Consider the following 17,197-nt stretch of genomic DNA (forward strand, 5'->3'; position numbering starts at 1 on the left):
AACAAGCTATAGCAATTTAAATACGTGGTAAAGTAGGGTGGAGAATGCATCTGGCTGGCAGGCCAGATTTTTATTTCCCCGCCCCTTGTGGGTCAAGTTTGACAGTGACATTGGGTGATCTTTTTTGCTTGCATGGTTCTCCAGATGCCCCTTGCAAAGTGCTCTGCAAGACACAACAACTAGCTGATCATCATACCCCCTTGCAAAATGTTATGTTGCCATAGGGTTTTGCAGGCACCGCTAATCAGCAGTGCCAGAGAAAAACCCTTTTGGCTGAGCCAAGTTTTTACCTGCCCCATACCTGATACTATATATGATATAAGGTGTAAGATAGGTGGGCTTGGCTTAAATGGCCTTACATGCCCAATGGGAAGGCCTGGTGGGCCTAATTTCCTGGACCTTTTGTGAAGTGTAATATATATGCAGACTGTGCACAAGGAGAGAAATTGCTGTGACAGACTAATTTCGTGGTTCACTCTTGGTGCATTTTGCAGACATCTTAATGTGTGCTTTGTTTGTCTGGAGTATGCCCTATCCAAATTTATTAGGGCTATTTGCATTCATCTGGCCTATCATACAATGTGGTTAGACAATATATGTGTGCTGGACTGGATATTTCTCATGCAGTGTTTTCCCCACCCTTTAAGAACACTAGCAGTGGAAATACTGCTGTAACTGCTGGACGCTTCTGTTTCTTTCTTTCTCATTCCCTATTACATTCCACTGACAATGCAAACATGTGCTTCCTATATCCCTGCCCTGGCCTCATCTGAACATATGCAACTGCTGGCACTTCACTAGTTGTGACTAGATTAGGCTTCAGAGTTGCTGATACTGGCATTGAAAGAGCTGCTTAGAGGAGCCCATGATGCTGAACTTGCTTCCAGATTCAGAATTGATGGTTATGCATGTATGACTATAAAACAAGAATGGAAAGTATTATCTGCTATTTGGCTTCGCAGAAAACTGAAAAAATGAATAGAGATGAGCTTTAAAAAATTTTTTAGCTGACTTTGATTTCATTGAAACATCATTTACCTCTACTTCTGTTTCAAACCATTATTACCGGGGGGGGGGGGGGGATGGTCTAGAAAACAAAAAGCAATACTGACATCTAATAACTATTGTTTATGGTCTTAAGTCCTCACAAAAATATTTTAATGAAACCTCCATATATGAATGTAGTAGCTGGGACTGAAATGGTTTCAGAACTACTTCTGAAGCAGGTAGGCACACAGTAAATATGTTAAGTAAGAGATAGTGTTTCTCCATTGAATATGATGCAGTATAGCATTCATAAGACACTTTTATATCATCTTCACTTAAAAACATTCTCGTGCTAACTGTCAGTGTTGGTCAGCAGACAGCCATGCATGGTCCCAATTAGATTGCAATCATGTTTAGATGAAGAACTGGGGCAGATTCAAAGGAGAGTTGTTGCGGAGTCAGAGTTATTGCAGGCCAAGATCTGAGCCAGCAGACATTCTTAGTAGGCTAAGGTGGGCAGAGAAACAGGAGGAATAGACATCATGACAGTCAAAGAAGCAAAGTTAGGGAGTGACATTACCAAGGTGAGAGTTGCCTTGTTGCGCATGCAAATACTTACTGCAAGCTAGGAGCATTTATGGTCTGTCCAGGAAGAACCAGTTGACTGTTTAGGGGTGGAACCATTCTGCAGGCTATGTAATAATAAATTATTATATAGGAAGGCAATATTTGTATTTTCTTCCTACACTCTTAATCTCCATTGTTTGCCATCAAGGGCAATAGGAGACCAAGGAGGAGCTCTCTAGTTCAAGTTTTAGTTGAACCTTACACTAAATTTTTATGTGGTTTAAGATTTTAAAGGAGTTGATAGTAGAAGGGATAATAGTGGTTCATTGCATTGGCCATATAGTTTCGTTGAGATGTACAAGTTTTTAGAATCTGGGTAAGATTTAGTTTGATTAGTTAGGTCTGTTTTATTTTTCCACTTGTAGAGAACACCTGTAGATAGTAGTTTTGTTAAGATTTGGAAGTATATTAGTAGTCTGACTCCCTCAGGAGGTTGCTGACTCTCCTTCTTTGGAGTATTTAAATCAGAGGCTGGATGGCCATCTGTCATGTATGATCTAGTTGAGATTCTTGCATTGCAGGGGGTTTACAAGATGATCCTTGGGGTCCCTGACAACTCTACAATTCTATGTTTCTATAGTGATACCTCGGGTTAAGAACTTAATTCGTTCTCGAGGTCCGTTCTTAACCTGAAACTGTTCTTAACCTGAAGACCACTTTAGCTAATGGGGCCTTCCGCTGCCGCCGCGCTGCCAGAGCACAATTTCTGTTCTTATCCTGAAGCAAAGTTCTTAACCCAAGGTACTATTTCTGGGTTAGAGGAGTCTGTAACCTGAAGCGTCTGTAACCTGAAGCGTATGTAACCCGAGGTACCACTGTATATGAATGACAAGCTAGATTTAAATTTTCATTTTTAAAAGCATTGTTTAGAGTCACATGAAACATGTAAACAAAACCACCTTGTAGTACATAAAGATAATTTTATTGCACACATAAATCTCATTTTTACTCTCGCACAATGTTTCTTTAGATAAACAGAATAATTGAAGAAGATGATTTCTATGACTTCTGATAAAGAAAATGTAAGACACATATAGCATTTTCATAAATCTGCCAGGAAAGCTTAACATAATTAATTGAAAAACAGAGCAGGGCATTTCCCTTACCCTAATGACTTCTTAAATCCACACCAGCTTATCAAAGAAAGCATTAATTAGAGTAATTGCAGAGCCAGCTGTCTGTTGCTTGCTGTCCAGTACCTTCTGTTGAGGAAACCACAAAACTCACTGTAAGGTGTTGGTTTTTTTTAAGATAACTAATTAAAACCCTTGTGTGTTGCAAACTGACAATGTAAACTTTTGGGTTACATTGCACATCCTACTCTGGCTGCATATTTGAAAGTTCACACATATGGGTTTTTCCTATGCAGAATGGGGAGTGGCTACATTGCTAGTGTAGTGCTTTTAAAACATGTTACTAGTTGATTCATGGTGCAAGTTCATGTCCAGGACATGATGTTGTTACATCATGCAGAAATAAGGTGTGGTAAAGCTAGAGTGAAGTTGCCATTTTCATATTCATAAAAGTAAAATTTGAGTTTTAAACAATGCCATGGCAATTGTTTAAGTAAGGTTAGCTAGCCCATTGCGTTCCATGAATTTTTGAAGGTGTTAATGGTACAGTTACTTATTATGTATCTGGGTGTTTTGGAGAAGGTTCATGATGATAATGAAGGATGGTGGTGCTTCTGATTAATGGGCTGCTACAGACTCTAGTTGTGTTGCTTGTTCAGTCCATTATTCACTTTCATTTGTTGCTAAGCAGTCGCTGGCTGCACAAAGGTCGTATGTGCTATGCAGATTGCGATCATGTGTATTGTCCAACTGTTTAACCACATATTTGCATCTCTCTACTTGCAGTTTCACAGAGTTAGGACCAATCTGTTATCAAATTAACAATCTAGAAGTTTAGAAGAAAATTATCAGTCCGATTGATTAGAGTAGTCCTTCCTTGAGTTCCTCATCTGCAAAGTAGGAATAGCATATTACTCTATTGTACTGTTGTATTATTCCTTTGCAAAGTTGGACTTAAAGTGGAAGCAAATCCACAGTTGTTGTTTTTTAATTTTTGCAAACCTTCATGTTCCCTTGAGCTTGCTGATACCTCCCTCTTGTGTGCATTCGTGTGTGGTAAATTGAGATCACTACTAGTGTATGCAAGTAGGGCCTTGAAGCAAAATTTTGTAGTGTGAAGTATTTCTGTTCAGGGTTCTAGCCATTTCATTTCCCCTCCCCATGGTGTTCCTTCTTTCCAACAGTCAGTCAGCATCCTGTGCCCCCTGAGCACTCCTGCGCACTTTGGGGCTACCTTGAGTTTGTTGATACCCCCTTCTCATGAGTGTATGGCATAGTTTTGACTACTAGCTGTGGGCTCACTGTCTCTAGAAGACCATAAATAGAATAAAAGAGAGAATGTACTGGGATCTCTCATAATGAGAAAGAGTAATCTCTTGCTTTCTCCCCTCTTTTTTTTTTTTTTTGTATGGATAGCACCAGTATTTGGTTGGCTGTATGGGAGAGGGACATAAATATTTACAGCATCCTCAGTCTAAACACTAGACACATTCCTAAGTCACCCTTCTGGTCTCAGCAAGTAGGAGGCCATAGCTAAGGTGAGGTCCTTCAAGGATCACATGACTTCAGTGTTATAAACTGCATACTTGTTTTTAAAAAGGGGCAGTTCTTTTATGGCAGGGCAGAGGAGCTGAATTTCAGAGCCACAAACGCTCCAAGATAGCCCTGGTTGCTAATTAGTCCTTCAGCTAGGTTTATGCATAGCTCCTGTGTTCTAGCTGGAACAGTATTTAGAACTCCAGGAACACACGTTTCAGATGTTGTATGTCCCTGAATTCCCTTACCATGTTTTAATTGGATTTTTGGCACTTACTGGCAAAACTGTGTATTTGTGTGTGCGCGTGTGCGCATGCTGCTTAGTATGGGAAAACTCCTCACCCTTCAACTGTGTGAACACACCCAACTCCCTAAAAATGTAGAATTAGAATCAGTGCTGGCCAGAAGGCAAGAATGTGTCTTGGCACCATTTATTTTATAAATTAAACATGGGACTTTCATCACAATTCTGTGAGAATGAATTAGGTAGCAAAATGTTAAACCTGTCCTGAACCTAGAAAAATACAGGTTATCAATCCAACTAACTAAATAAAGGGCACAATTAATGCCATTCTTCTGGATTTATTAATGCTTCAGGGCTTAGCTAGGGAAAATGCAGTAGCAACTGAAATGGGAAGACAGAGCTTTGAAACCACTCTAAAATCTAATTTGTTGAGTTACAAAGTGATTTGATCAACCTGTGCAATGAGAAAAGGGCACACTTTAAAAATCAAATTTATTTTCAAAGTTTCGCTTAATGAAATAGTCCTGCGTCTTGATGTGTTTGCAAACAAGACAAATAGATTTTCTGATATTGTGAGTTTTCTTTCAGTTATTTTTGTAAGAGTACAGCAAGATTAAACATACTTTTTATTTCCAGCATACAGGATGACAGAATTCGGGTAGAGAGGATGGAAAACAAGCATTTTGAGTACAGCAATGCTTTCCAACTGATTACAAACTTCTATGGAGACCGAGTACTTGATAGTAAAGGTAACTGATTCAGAAACTCATTGAAATTTGTCTGAATAGTTTGCATTTGTATTAAATAGGATTTTATTATTTTGTAAAAGTTACTTCATGGTGTCATATTTTCCTTAATTTACAAATAGATTTTAATATTCTGAGATTGTGCTTGTTAATATATAGAGGTTTTGATATACCGTAGATTCCAGCGTATTAGGCGACTGGGCATATAAGGTTTTGTCTTATAAGCCCAGTCTTATACGCTGGGCAGGAGGAAGCCGCCCGGCGCGGTGCCCACTGCTGCTGCGGCAGCGGCAGCTTTGGCAGCCTCCGAAGCAGCAGTGGGCGGTGGTCTCAGTGCTGGGAGGAAGCTGCCTGGCGCCCACTGCTGCCTCGGAGGTAGTATATATATCGTATAGCAGTATTTAAGAATCAGAGGTCATTCCATCCATATGTATTTCTTGATAACCAGTAAACATTAATTTTAAATTACAGATTATTCAAATAAAAACTCCAAAAATAATTCAAGAACTAAACTCTTTACTAGTCAGTTGAGCAGCAAGTTGGGCCTGGTTTGCTTTTGGAAAGGGAGCCACTCAAGGAATCTTGACAGTGCCTCAGAGTATTTGTCTCAGAGGAGATTTGACGAAATTAGTTTCCTAATTAATTTCTTGCAATGCAATCCTATACATGTCTGTTCTTAAGTAAGCTATTCAGAGTTCATTGGTACTTGCTTCTAAGTAATTTTGTATAGGTTTTCAGTCTTAGGCTGTTTCCATGCAACCAGTTTTTCATGTAACAAATGCTTAGTTAACTTGTTTCTGTTAAGAAAGGTTTTGATATTATATATGGGATGATGATGATGTTAATAATATAAATGATATAATATACTTGCAGTGTGTCCTAACCAGGTCATACTCAGTAACATTTGGATTCTCATTTTCCCAGTAATAAATTGTTGCTGTGAAAAATATGGTTCTTTTTCTAGCTAGTTTGCGTCATTGCAATGGTAACATAAGCCCCTATTACATAGTATACAGAACCTTGTAGGTAAGTGGCATAAGATCCTGCCCATGTGTTTGTACCCGTTTATGGTAATACAAAAGTATATGCTGAAGAATTTGAAGGAAGCAAATACCAGGAAGGCTTTCCATTCCTCAGTAGCAATGCTACTGCTTTTCCTCTTTCTCCTCTCCAGCTCTGGAATGCACAGCCACTATTTCCCGTGCAGCAAAGCTTCTTCCCTTGCCTGAATCCAATATATCATGCAGAATTTGATAACTCTTCTTGCCCAGTAAGGCGTCAGTTTTTCCCTGTCCCAAGATGCACAAACAAATACAAGGCATTCAATGTGTAGATTGTAAAAATACCACAAATAACTCGCTGAAGGAGATATCCTTGCTGCACTGTCCATAAGTATGAGGTAGGCAAAAGAAATATTTGTTGTAGTAGTGATTAGGATGCCAATTTGGAGCGAGAGCTAAAATATAGTGCAGAATAGGAGCTCCTACACACTGGATTTTATATGTTGCTGTAATAAAAGCTGGTTGTAATACAACTACACAAATTACAATTGTATTTTTAAGGTTCCCAAGCATTGTCAGTGGTTTTAAACTTGGATAAGTCAGTGCTATGCTCCCTGGCTGCTGTAATCATGTATCTTAAAGAATTTAATTTAGAAAAGATACTCTACAACCCAAGGTAAGTACTTTTAATTTGAGAAAATCACAATCCTGAAGAAAGAATACTGTAGGGATATTATTTTGAATCCTCTGGGCAATTTCCTTTCATAAAATAAGTGTACTTTTTGTGATATCCCACTTGTAAACAAGTTTTATAATGTTCTATAAACAAGGCATTTAAAGCTAACAAAAGTGGGAAAACTTTAGAAATGTAAAAGTATATGCTTGAAGGGGTTTTTAAAATTACTTACCTGATTATTATACTGCCTAGTTGAACTACTATAATACTAAATGCAGAACTGCTATGAGAAGAATTTTAAAGCAAATCCTTATTCTATCAAATCACCACTTCTGTGCCAATAATACTCTTGCTGCAATTGTATATAAAAACAGTTTTTTATCTTGTCTTTTAATGTCAGTGCATACAATACCAAGTAAAAATGCTTCTGGTTTTTTTAATAAATGTATATTTCAACATCTTTTCCATCTCATTATAAATCATTTCCCAGAAGCCTTTCACTTTCTTACATTCCCACCACAGATGATAAAAGTGCCTCTTTTACCTTTTCATAAGGTTTAATTTTCCAATTATTTCCTTCTTCTCTTACTAACTTTTCATATGTGCCCCAATTTTTACTCATATTTATCTTTTTTACACTTATTGCTTCCAAAGGTGAAAACCACCATGGTGTTTTACGTTCTAATAGGTTTTTATACCTATCCCAAATTTCATATAGAGCTCTTCGGAATATGTGGTTTCCAAATCCTTTATGCACTTTTGTTTTGTCGTGCCATAAATATACGTGCCAACGAAACCTATTATCAAATCCTTCTAAGTCCAACAAATCCGTATTGTCTAACAATATCCATTCCTTCAACCAACAAAGGCAGGATGGTTCATAGTATAACTTCAAGTCTGGCAAGGCGAAGCCCCCTCTTTCTCTAATATCAGTTAACAATTTAAATTTAATTCTTGGTTTCTTCCCCTGCCAGATATATCTTGAAATTATTTTCTGCCACTCCTTAAATATAGCTGCCCCTTTGATTATCGGAATTGATTGGAACAAAAATAACAGTTTTGGTAGCACATTCATTTTAATGACTGACATCCTATCCTATAGAGAAAGTTGCATCCGTCCCCACACTTCCAAATCTCTCTTAATTCCATTCCACATCGGTGTCTAATTATCTTGAAATAAATTTATATTCTTTGGGGGTTAGCCAAATTACCAAATATTTCACTTTTTTTTTTACTACTTCTACACCAGTTTGTCGTTGCAGCATAGCCACCAAATCTTGTTTCATACTTTTAACTAACATTTTAGTTTTCTTTTTATTTAATTTGAAACCTGCTACTTGTCCGAACTGTTCTATTTCTTCTAGTGCTTCTTTATCACTAGTTAATGGTTCTTCCATTGTTAAAACCAAGTCATCTGCAAAGGCTTTCACTTTAACATTGGTAGTTGATTTTAAATTAGTTTTTCCCAGAAGTAAAATGATTCACATGTGTTTACCAGAAGCTGTTTCTCCTTCATATGTCTTAACGTGCTTTCCCCAAGAATATACAAAGCCAAGATTTTATTTTAAAGGTTAATAAGCAACTATTTTGTGTCATCACTATGGAATAATGCTTTTACTTTCAGTAATTTTAAGAAGTTATCAAGTGAAGCTGAATATATGATACTTAATGGGTCTACAGTAAATAATCTTGAAATCTTACAGAATCAGGTAAGAAAGTATGCTTCATCCTGCACATTTCTTTGCTTGGGAAGCATGTCTTGGATTATTGCATGTGTCCTTCATACACCAGTTCTCCCCTAGCTTCCTGTCTTTAGTCAGATTTTCCCCAGCTAGGCTCTAACAATGGAAGTAAGTTGAAACAGGAGACCTATGATTCTGTTATTCTTTCTCAGAAGGAATATATTCAGGGAAGAATCAGCAGTTAGAACATGGGTCGGCAAACTAAGGTCCATGGGCCGGATCAGGCCCAATTGCCTTCTAAATTCAGCCCGCAGATGGTCTGGGAATCGCCACGTGGATTGCCAGTGCGCGCGCGTTCTTTCCCTTTCCCTGACACAATGGTGGTGGTGGCTCCTCCTCCCTCCCTCCTGCCTTTTCCCCGCCCTGCCTAGAGGAGGAAGGGGGCTGGGCTTTGTTGCTGCCAGCACCTCAGGAGCCCTTTTGCGTGCTGCTCATCATCCCTCCACCGCCGTTCTTTTTTTTTTTTTCCTTTCCTTTCCAAAATATAGTCCGGCCCCCCACAAGAACTGAAGGACAGTGGACCGGCCCCCTGCTGAAAAAGTTTGAGGACCCCTGAGTTAGAATTTAGCAGCTAGTCTCCTGATTTCCCTCTGAGCCTATGTTGACAGTACTTTAGTAAATGCAGTTTTGGGGTAATGCATTTACCAAGGTGACGTTATATTCATTGTTTTGATTTGTACCCTGCCTTTTTATCAGATAATGTACAACTCTAGAAGGATGCCAGCATAATTTAATACCAATCAAGAAGAAGAACATGGTGCAGGGCATGCATGTTCTGAGGGCATATGATGCAGCCAGCTTGTTGAAGTTAAGCAGGTCCTGGTCTAGTCATTTTTAATTATGTGATGAATGAAAGGCCAGATATAAGTACAATGGTACCTCTAGTTGCGGACATGATCCATTCCGGGGTACTGTTTGCACCCCGAAAAGTCCGCAACTAGAGCGGCGCTTCGCCGCAAGCACGGAGCGCAATAAAGCACCTTTGTGCATGTGCGAAGTGTGCAGAACGCTTCTGCACATGCGCCAGCGGCAAAACCCCGAAGTATACACTTCCGGGTTTGCTGCGTTCGCAAGCCGAAAAGACGCAACATGAACCTAATGCAACACAAGGTATGACTATACTGAAGATAAGACTTCCTTTTTAAAAGTGAAGCTCTTACCCATAAAAGGCACAAACACTTGGAACACAACTGTACATGGAAAATAAGCCAAGGAGAGAAGGAATTTACTGAAGATAAAAAAATGGCTAAAGATATAAAATAAATAAATAAACATTTACACCAAAAGCAGGAATCTAGTCACAAAGATCACTGAAGGAGTTATAGAAAGTAAAAGAAAAAGTAAAGTTTTTTCCCCAGAAGTTCAAGAGATTCATATCTAAATCACTGCATTGATGTTATTAGTATGTATAATGTGTGGAAATAAGTTGTAGAACAAACAGACAAAAGACAAAGTAATTGGCCACTAGAACCAAATGTCATTTATCAAAGAGCACAATCTTTTCAGAAGTGTAGATATTATTAACATTGACTTCTTTATGGGAGGATTGTGGTAGCCACTGTAACACCACTTTTCAAAAAAGAGATCCACAGACATTCAAGGAAATGTGAATTTCTGAGGAAAAAGGTAAACTTATTTTGTTGTGCATTTTTATCATACTTCTTCTATTTTATGTTGATGAAAAACAGAATATGTTTAAAGAACTAAGATTCTTAAAGTTCAGATTTCCCATATTTTCTTTCAAATGTGTTTTAATTGATTGAATAAAACACTGTCATTACTGCAGACTGATAAGAAAAAAAAAGGCAGCCTGTTTTGGGTCTTGGATCATACAAAAACTTCATTTGGGCAACGAAGACTAAAGAAATGGGTGACACAGCCTCTTTTGAAATCCAGGTATTCATTACCAAATAACTTTGCTACCCAGTAGCTGAGCTGGATATTGATTATTTTAAAGGTATAATTCTTTTGTTTTTCCTTTGATGAGAGTCTATGCAGCTAATTTTCTTCTTAGGCTAAATTAAACACTGCTAGCTTCGAGGAATAATTACCAACTTTCAGATCAGCTCTGCTACTCCAGCTCTTATACTCCATGTAAAATTTAGTGTGTTTTTTAGGTTTTGGCTGTTACAAAAAATGCATTTGCCTGTTTCTGCATCCTTTAAACATGCTGGCAGTGTAATAGCATTACTTGCTATGTTTAATGGAACTCCTTTTTGAATAATATATAGTTGTCCTCAACTTTGGCCATACTTAGGTATAAAATAAAAACTCTTCATTGGCTAGGCATTGGAATGTAACAGATAGTTTTGTTGATTTTAGTGTTGCTGCTTTGTTATGATTCCATTTTTAGATTTGATGCAGTGTTTTAACAATATTTTATTTGTTTTGATTGTGATGTTCTGTATTGCTAGCCACCCTATGCTTCCATTGGGAGGAAGGCCAGAACAGAAACATAAGGAAATAAATAAAATGCTTCACTTCTAACGTAGTTGGGTTTTGTTTTGCTTTCTTACAGGGAATCCCATAAGAGACTCTTACGGTGTAAATTTATTGAGAATTAACTTCTGCTGTGCCCATTGGGGATCACTCACTACTGTGTCTTACTTACATGTTCATCCTAGGAACTATTTTCAGCTGTGCAGTGATTGTGACAATTATAGAAGAGTCAGTGTCTGCCCTTGGCAGTTCACTTTGATAACAGTTGGAAACAATGGGAGAGACATTCCCCTGTTATAGTACTAGTGGGGAGTGATCACTGGTAGGAGACAAAATTCTGCTAGCTGGAAGCATGCAGTTGTTTGTTGTCATTTAACTGAATTTCAGAATTTAGAATTTTATGTAAAGTCCTCACCAGTCAGCAGTTTTTTTTCTTTGCAGTAATATATGAATGGAAGTTGAGAAAACTATGATACTGGCTGATGTGCCTCTTTATCTTTTTTCCTAATCAGTTTGCATTCAGCAGCTTCCTCTCCTGACTTATCATGATGAATGACTGTTGTTGCAACAAAATGTGCTGTAATTGTAGATCAGAATTATTTATGATGATTGCAGCTTTTCATTACAGATGCATTCTACTCAATGGCTCATCTCTCCCTAAGGATGGAATGTGTATGACTAAAGCCTAATTTAGACCCAGTAGTAATTCTGCTTAGAATTGGATCAACATCCAGTAAATACTTTGGAACTAAAACTTTATTTTGGAAAATATGGGAGTGGGACATGAGAGTGAGACAGGGACCATTGTATCAGAGATAGAAGTCATGTGTGAAGTGGTCTAGCTTGATGTCCCAATATTGGGCTAATTGCTCATAAATAGCTTTTCATGATGCTATGGAGAATGGCTCCTCTCCTACTACAATTGAGGTATGAATACAACTTTGTATGAAAAATGATCCTGTCTCTTATGCTAGACACTTAAAGATTATCCACACACAGCTGCAACTGTTTTATATGGCAGAGAAAGGGCAAACATATTCCGAGTTGTAGAGAAATGATTTGATTTCAGAGTTTGACCCCCCCCAGCACCTCTTTGAACTATCGGTCAATCCCCCTTATCCTCATATCATCCCCTGAAGTGTCATCCAGTGAGGAAAAAGAGGAGGAAGACTAAGAGCTGCGTTTATCCCTCACTGGTAATTGCAACAATTAAAAAAAAAAATGGTTTCCTAGTACTTTACACAATTTTGCTTATACATTTGATAGCCAGGAACATAACCCTTGCATAAGATTACCTGTATTTGGCAAACATTTAAATCCTTCATTTGTACAAATTTGATTGTTTCCTTTTTCAAGGTGATTGTTGCTGAAGTTGCATTTTACTTGTGCAAAACAAAAGCCCTTGATTGCCATTTAACAGATGTGGAGATAGTAGTATGCAGATCTAGTCATCCCTCTAGATGCATTCATGAATATTTTCACTATTGTTTCACAAATATGAAGAGAGCTGTGCCATTATACCACAAAAAAACCGAAAAGGAGCCATTCTAAAATTGCTAGAAATGGGCTGTGGGATATGTAGGATGTTTCAAGTTTTTAATGTTTTACTTAGAAGGTTGAGAGAAGAAAAGAAAACTTCATCTTAGTAATAGTTCTGCAGTTCCTTGAAGAGTCTGTCAGGCTCAAAACTTGATGGGTATTTTTGCATGGGTTTTTGTTTAACTTTCTCTCACACTTTTGGCACGGACCATATTGTCCCTGTCCCCCAGCCACATGGTTGTTTATACTCAGGGGCTTCCAGACAGAAAAAAGACGGTTGCAGCTTTTATGCTAAAAGTATATAGAAAGTTTGACCCATCTATCTCAATTGCTGTAAATCTAAATAATATTGTAGTGCAATTTGTGTTTGTATAAAATGTAGACAATATACATGATTCGAGTCCTAGTACAGATATAAAAACAAACTAAAATTCAGATAATGCAATCTGAATATTTAGTTTCTCATAATATTTGTTGTAATGTATTTACAACAGATTGTAGTAGAAGCAAAAATGTTTTAAATGGCCCTTTTACAGTGGCATATTTATCCCATACATAATCCTCTATGGAATTTTATTATTCTTGGGAAAGTGTTTAAAAAACATAGTGAGGTGAAAAAAATAGGTCACTTGATATTGGATGATGTTCTCTTGACCCGGTTTTTAAATATTGAGGATTACAGCAGGCAAAGTGTATGCATGCTTCTTTTGTGTTAGATTACTAGAGCTATAGTAGCATAGCCATATGTGAAAATGATTTAAAGTGCAGATTAACCTTTTGAGGGTAGTGTTTCATCTTTCCTCTGTCGTAGTATGTTTACATTTACTGCTTCATGTTAGTATATTATGTATTCATAAATAGAGTTCATAAACATGTTTTTCCAGTCCCAATGTGATATATAGTTAGTATTTTTAGATGTATTTATGTTCTCCTTTAAATACCCATACAAAAACTAGGCGGGGGGGGGGGGAATGTCTGAAGCCTTTTGACTCAGAGAATGATCCTCCATTTGAATCATAACAGTCATAGTTTTTTGAAAAGGCCAGCTCAGGTGGAATGCTACCCATAAATGTAATGCTAGATCCTTCAATTTAGAGAGGTGTGTGTGTGTCTTGTATGTTGAATTGGCTCTCTGATTTCTAGACTGGTACTAAGCTAGCCCCTGATTGCTGGTTTATCCAGACAGATTAGTATAATCAGCTTGACATGGGAGCAAGAAGGGAGAAAAATTGAGAGGAGAGAAAGTGCTGGCATAAAAGAGTGCCAGAAATTCGAGGGGGGGGGGAGATAAAAAGGAAAACAGAGCAGCAAAGGTTTTGATAAAGCAGGGATGAAAATACACAGAGGAAAATGGTACATAGTTTTAAACAACAACAGAGCTTTGAATAGAGCAGGCATGGAGTAAATCTGAAGGGGGAAGTGGCAATTTTAAACATGACAGAGCTTTCAGTGGAGCGAGCAGGGGTGACTCTGGAGGTTGGGGAAATGAATGTTTAAAAACAAAGTTTGAGTACCCCAATAAGGGAGTGGGGGGAAGTGTTAGCTGCTGCATTGTGCCCATCTCCGCTATTTCTTCTTGTTAAAATTGGTTTGTTTTTAAAAACTCTTGAGTGTCTCTACATCCCTGAAGGGAAGAACAAGGGGGGGGGGGGAGACTGTTTTAAACTTCACCCTCTTCCATTCCCCAGCTGCTTCATGTGTGAGAAATAAAGGATGTGGAGCCCTCAGATACTCCATAATACTGTGCCTACAGTATGTTTCACTTCTGGTATCATGTGTTGTCTTCAAAATGATGTTCTAGATTCAGTGTAGAAATTTAGAAGATGTGCATATATGGGTGTTTGCTTGTTAATAAAGTATAACACTCACCAACCGAAAAGTTCTCTAACTAAACAAGAAAACTGGCAGGATTGCTCTTCAGAGTCCATTCATCTTAAAGATACAGTAACTTATATCATCATGGCGTGTGCGCATGCAAAGGGAGCTGCAGAATAGGAGACAGGACATTGCATGGAAATAGGGGTGCTCTATGGAAGTGAGAGCTGGACCATAAAGAAGGCTGATCGTCGAAGAATTGATGCTTTTGAATTATGGTGCTGGAGGAGACTCTTGAGAGTCCCATGGACTGCAAGAAGATTAAACCTATCCATTCTTAAGGAAATCAGCCCTGAGTGCTCACTGGAAGGACAGATCGTGAAGCTGAGGCTCCAATACTTTGGCCACCTCATGAGAAGAGAAGACTCCCTGGAAAAGACCCTGATGTTGGGAAAGATGGAGGGCACAAGGATAAGGGGACGACAGAGGACGAGATGGTTGGATAGTGTCTTTGAAGCTACAAACATGAGTCTGACTAAACTGCGGGAGGCAGTGGAAGACAGAAGTGCCTGGCGTGCTCTGGTCCATGGGGTCACGAAGAGTCGGACACGACTAAACGACTAAACAACAACAACAACAATGTGCAAAGGAGAGTTGAGAAAAGAGGCTGAAGGTGCAAATGGGTGTGCAAGGGAGGTTGCAAAAAAGGAGAAGGTTGGAGGTATGGGATTGGGGTTAAAGATGAAAGCAGGGCCATGAAAGAATCTGAAGAACAGGAAGGGATGGCCACTTAAGAATTGGGCAGAAGGTGAAAACAATGCTTCATGGTTGCAATGTGCTGGAGGAGAAAGATGCAGTAGGCTACGTGTGTGTGCGCACGCGCAAGGGGAGGGTGCACAAAAGGAGGAGGAGGCATGGACATGGGGGTGAAGATGGAAATGGTTGCAAAGGGGAATTGCAGACTAGAAGAGAGAAGCAGCTTCAGAAATGGAGTTGGGAAAGTGAAACGCAAGCTTAATAGCTGCATGTTGTGTTAAGGGGAAGCTCTAGGGGTTTAATGTGGAGGGAATTGCAGGAGTGTTAGCAGGCAGAGCAAGCAGTGGTACACCCCCTAGTTAACTAAGAAAGAGTGTCTGTGCTGTGGCCAGTGGGGAATATAAATCCACAGAGTAGACAAAGGTTATTCTGGGTTAAATATTTTCATTGTAAACTGTTTTCTGATGGTGTTGGAGATATTTTAAGAAACTTGCTGCTTTATGTAACTTTGCCTTCTATCTACACAGCCCACTTAAGTGGGGTGATCCAGACAGAGAGCCTGAAATTCTTATATTGTAGAGAACATTCAATCTGTAGTAAAATAATCCTTTTTTAACAGTGAAATTAATTCTCGACTTGATGCGGTGTCGGAGGTTATCCTATCAGAATCGAGTATCTTTGGCCAAATAAAGCACCTTCTATGTAAGATGCCAGATGTTGAACGAGGACTCTGTAGTATTTATCACAAAAAGGTAAAAAAAAACCAGTGAGCTACAAATGATTAATACTATATTCTGTTATATTAAAATATGGGTTTAAACTGGCATTTTTTCCTTGAAATTTAGGTTTAAGATTCATACATTGAAAGGAAGGAGATGATTTAACCCTACATTAGTAGAAAAATTAACACTGTAAATCTAGTCCCAGGGTCAAATATATACCTGAAATAAAATACCTGATTACTAAGCATAATACTACCCACATTTTTTTTTAAAAAAGCCTTTATTGAGACCCTCCCTTTTCCAGTAAAAAAGAAGAAGCTACAAACAAATCATTGGGCTGAAAGAGTACACAACATCTGTTTTCATTTAATTCAGACAAGATGGCCCTGAAACACTGCATGGCAATTCACACTTCATTGGTTGATAGGGCTGACTGACCCAAGATTTTCATTAAACTCCCCCACACCGCCCTGTTGCAGTATGTTTGAATTTCACCATTAAGTGGAGGGTTAAATCAGTTTCAATATTAGCAGTGTCTTGAGAAAAGTATTTTGTTCATGTGATTAATACAAAATATGGATTTCCTTCAGTCTTTGCTGAGCAAGTTGCCTCATAATGCTGTAGGGTAGTAGGCCTACAGTTTCAGGCTATGCATTAAAATATAAATTAAAATATTATTGACATTCTAATTTATACATTATTAAAACGACAACAATTGGACTGCATCCCATGTATGTAAGTTCCCTTCCCATTGTGATACCAGCAGCAAATATAATCAGGGTGCATATATTTAAATGAATGTCCAAAATTGGGAGGAAACTAAGGAACATTAATTTTTAAAACATTAGCCTTGAAGTTACAATTGTTTCTAATTTCAGTGTTCCATTCAAGAGTTCTATCTGGTAGCCAGCACACTCTCTCAGTTGGAAACAACAATCACAGCACTGGTTCCAGCTATACATACTCAGGTTCAAGCACCTTTATTACAGAAGAGTCTTTTGGAAATTCCAGAATTGCTTTGTTCAACAAAGAAGTATATAAACATGCTTAATGAAGCAGCAGCAAAGTAAGTAACAGTGCCGTCTTTCCATGTTTACTCAAAAATAAGCTGTACTGAATTCAATTGGACTTATTTCCAGGTAAATAGGGTTAGGATTGCAGCCTAAATTGTTATATAAGCATGGTACAATAGTCTTATGTAATATTAACAAATGGCTCTAACAGAAGGTCTTGTAATCCTGGCCATGCTACCTGGATACCACTACTGCTACCCTGTTGCCCCATCATTTACCGT

At 38.3% G+C, this 17,197-nt stretch overlaps 1 protein-coding gene and 1 long non-coding RNA gene across 4 annotated transcripts in view; one reads left to right on the forward strand and one right to left on the reverse strand.

The window, feature by feature from the left end:
- Positions 1-17,197, forward strand: part of MSH3 (mutS homolog 3) — a 69,402-nt gene that overhangs the window by 35,786 nt on the left and 16,419 nt on the right. For all 3 annotated transcript variants that reach the window (XM_083577358.1, XM_083577356.1, XM_083577357.1), the window contains 6 exons: positions 5,104-5,216; positions 6,776-6,890; positions 8,515-8,599; positions 10,419-10,528; positions 15,801-15,933; positions 16,782-16,969. In XM_083577358.1, coding sequence (XP_083433484.1) covers positions 5,104-5,216; positions 6,776-6,890; positions 8,515-8,599; positions 10,419-10,528; positions 15,801-15,933; positions 16,782-16,969 — 744 coding nt within the window. The remainder of the gene's footprint in view (positions 1-5,103; positions 5,217-6,775; positions 6,891-8,514; positions 8,600-10,418; positions 10,529-15,800; positions 15,934-16,781; positions 16,970-17,197) is intronic.
- LOC310745259 overlaps positions 15,313-17,197 on the reverse strand; it is a 153,947-nt gene continuing 152,062 nt past the window's right edge. Inside the window, exon 3 of the long non-coding RNA XR_014540040.1 lies at positions 15,313-15,700. This is a non-coding gene — a long non-coding RNA (uncharacterized lncRNA). The remainder of the gene's footprint in view (positions 15,701-17,197) is intronic.

This window comes from Podarcis filfolensis (genome assembly GCF_964270895.1).
Source record: "Podarcis filfolensis genome assembly, chromosome: 11".
NCBI classification, from domain to species: domain Eukaryota; kingdom Metazoa; phylum Chordata; class Lepidosauria; order Squamata; family Lacertidae; genus Podarcis; species Podarcis filfolensis.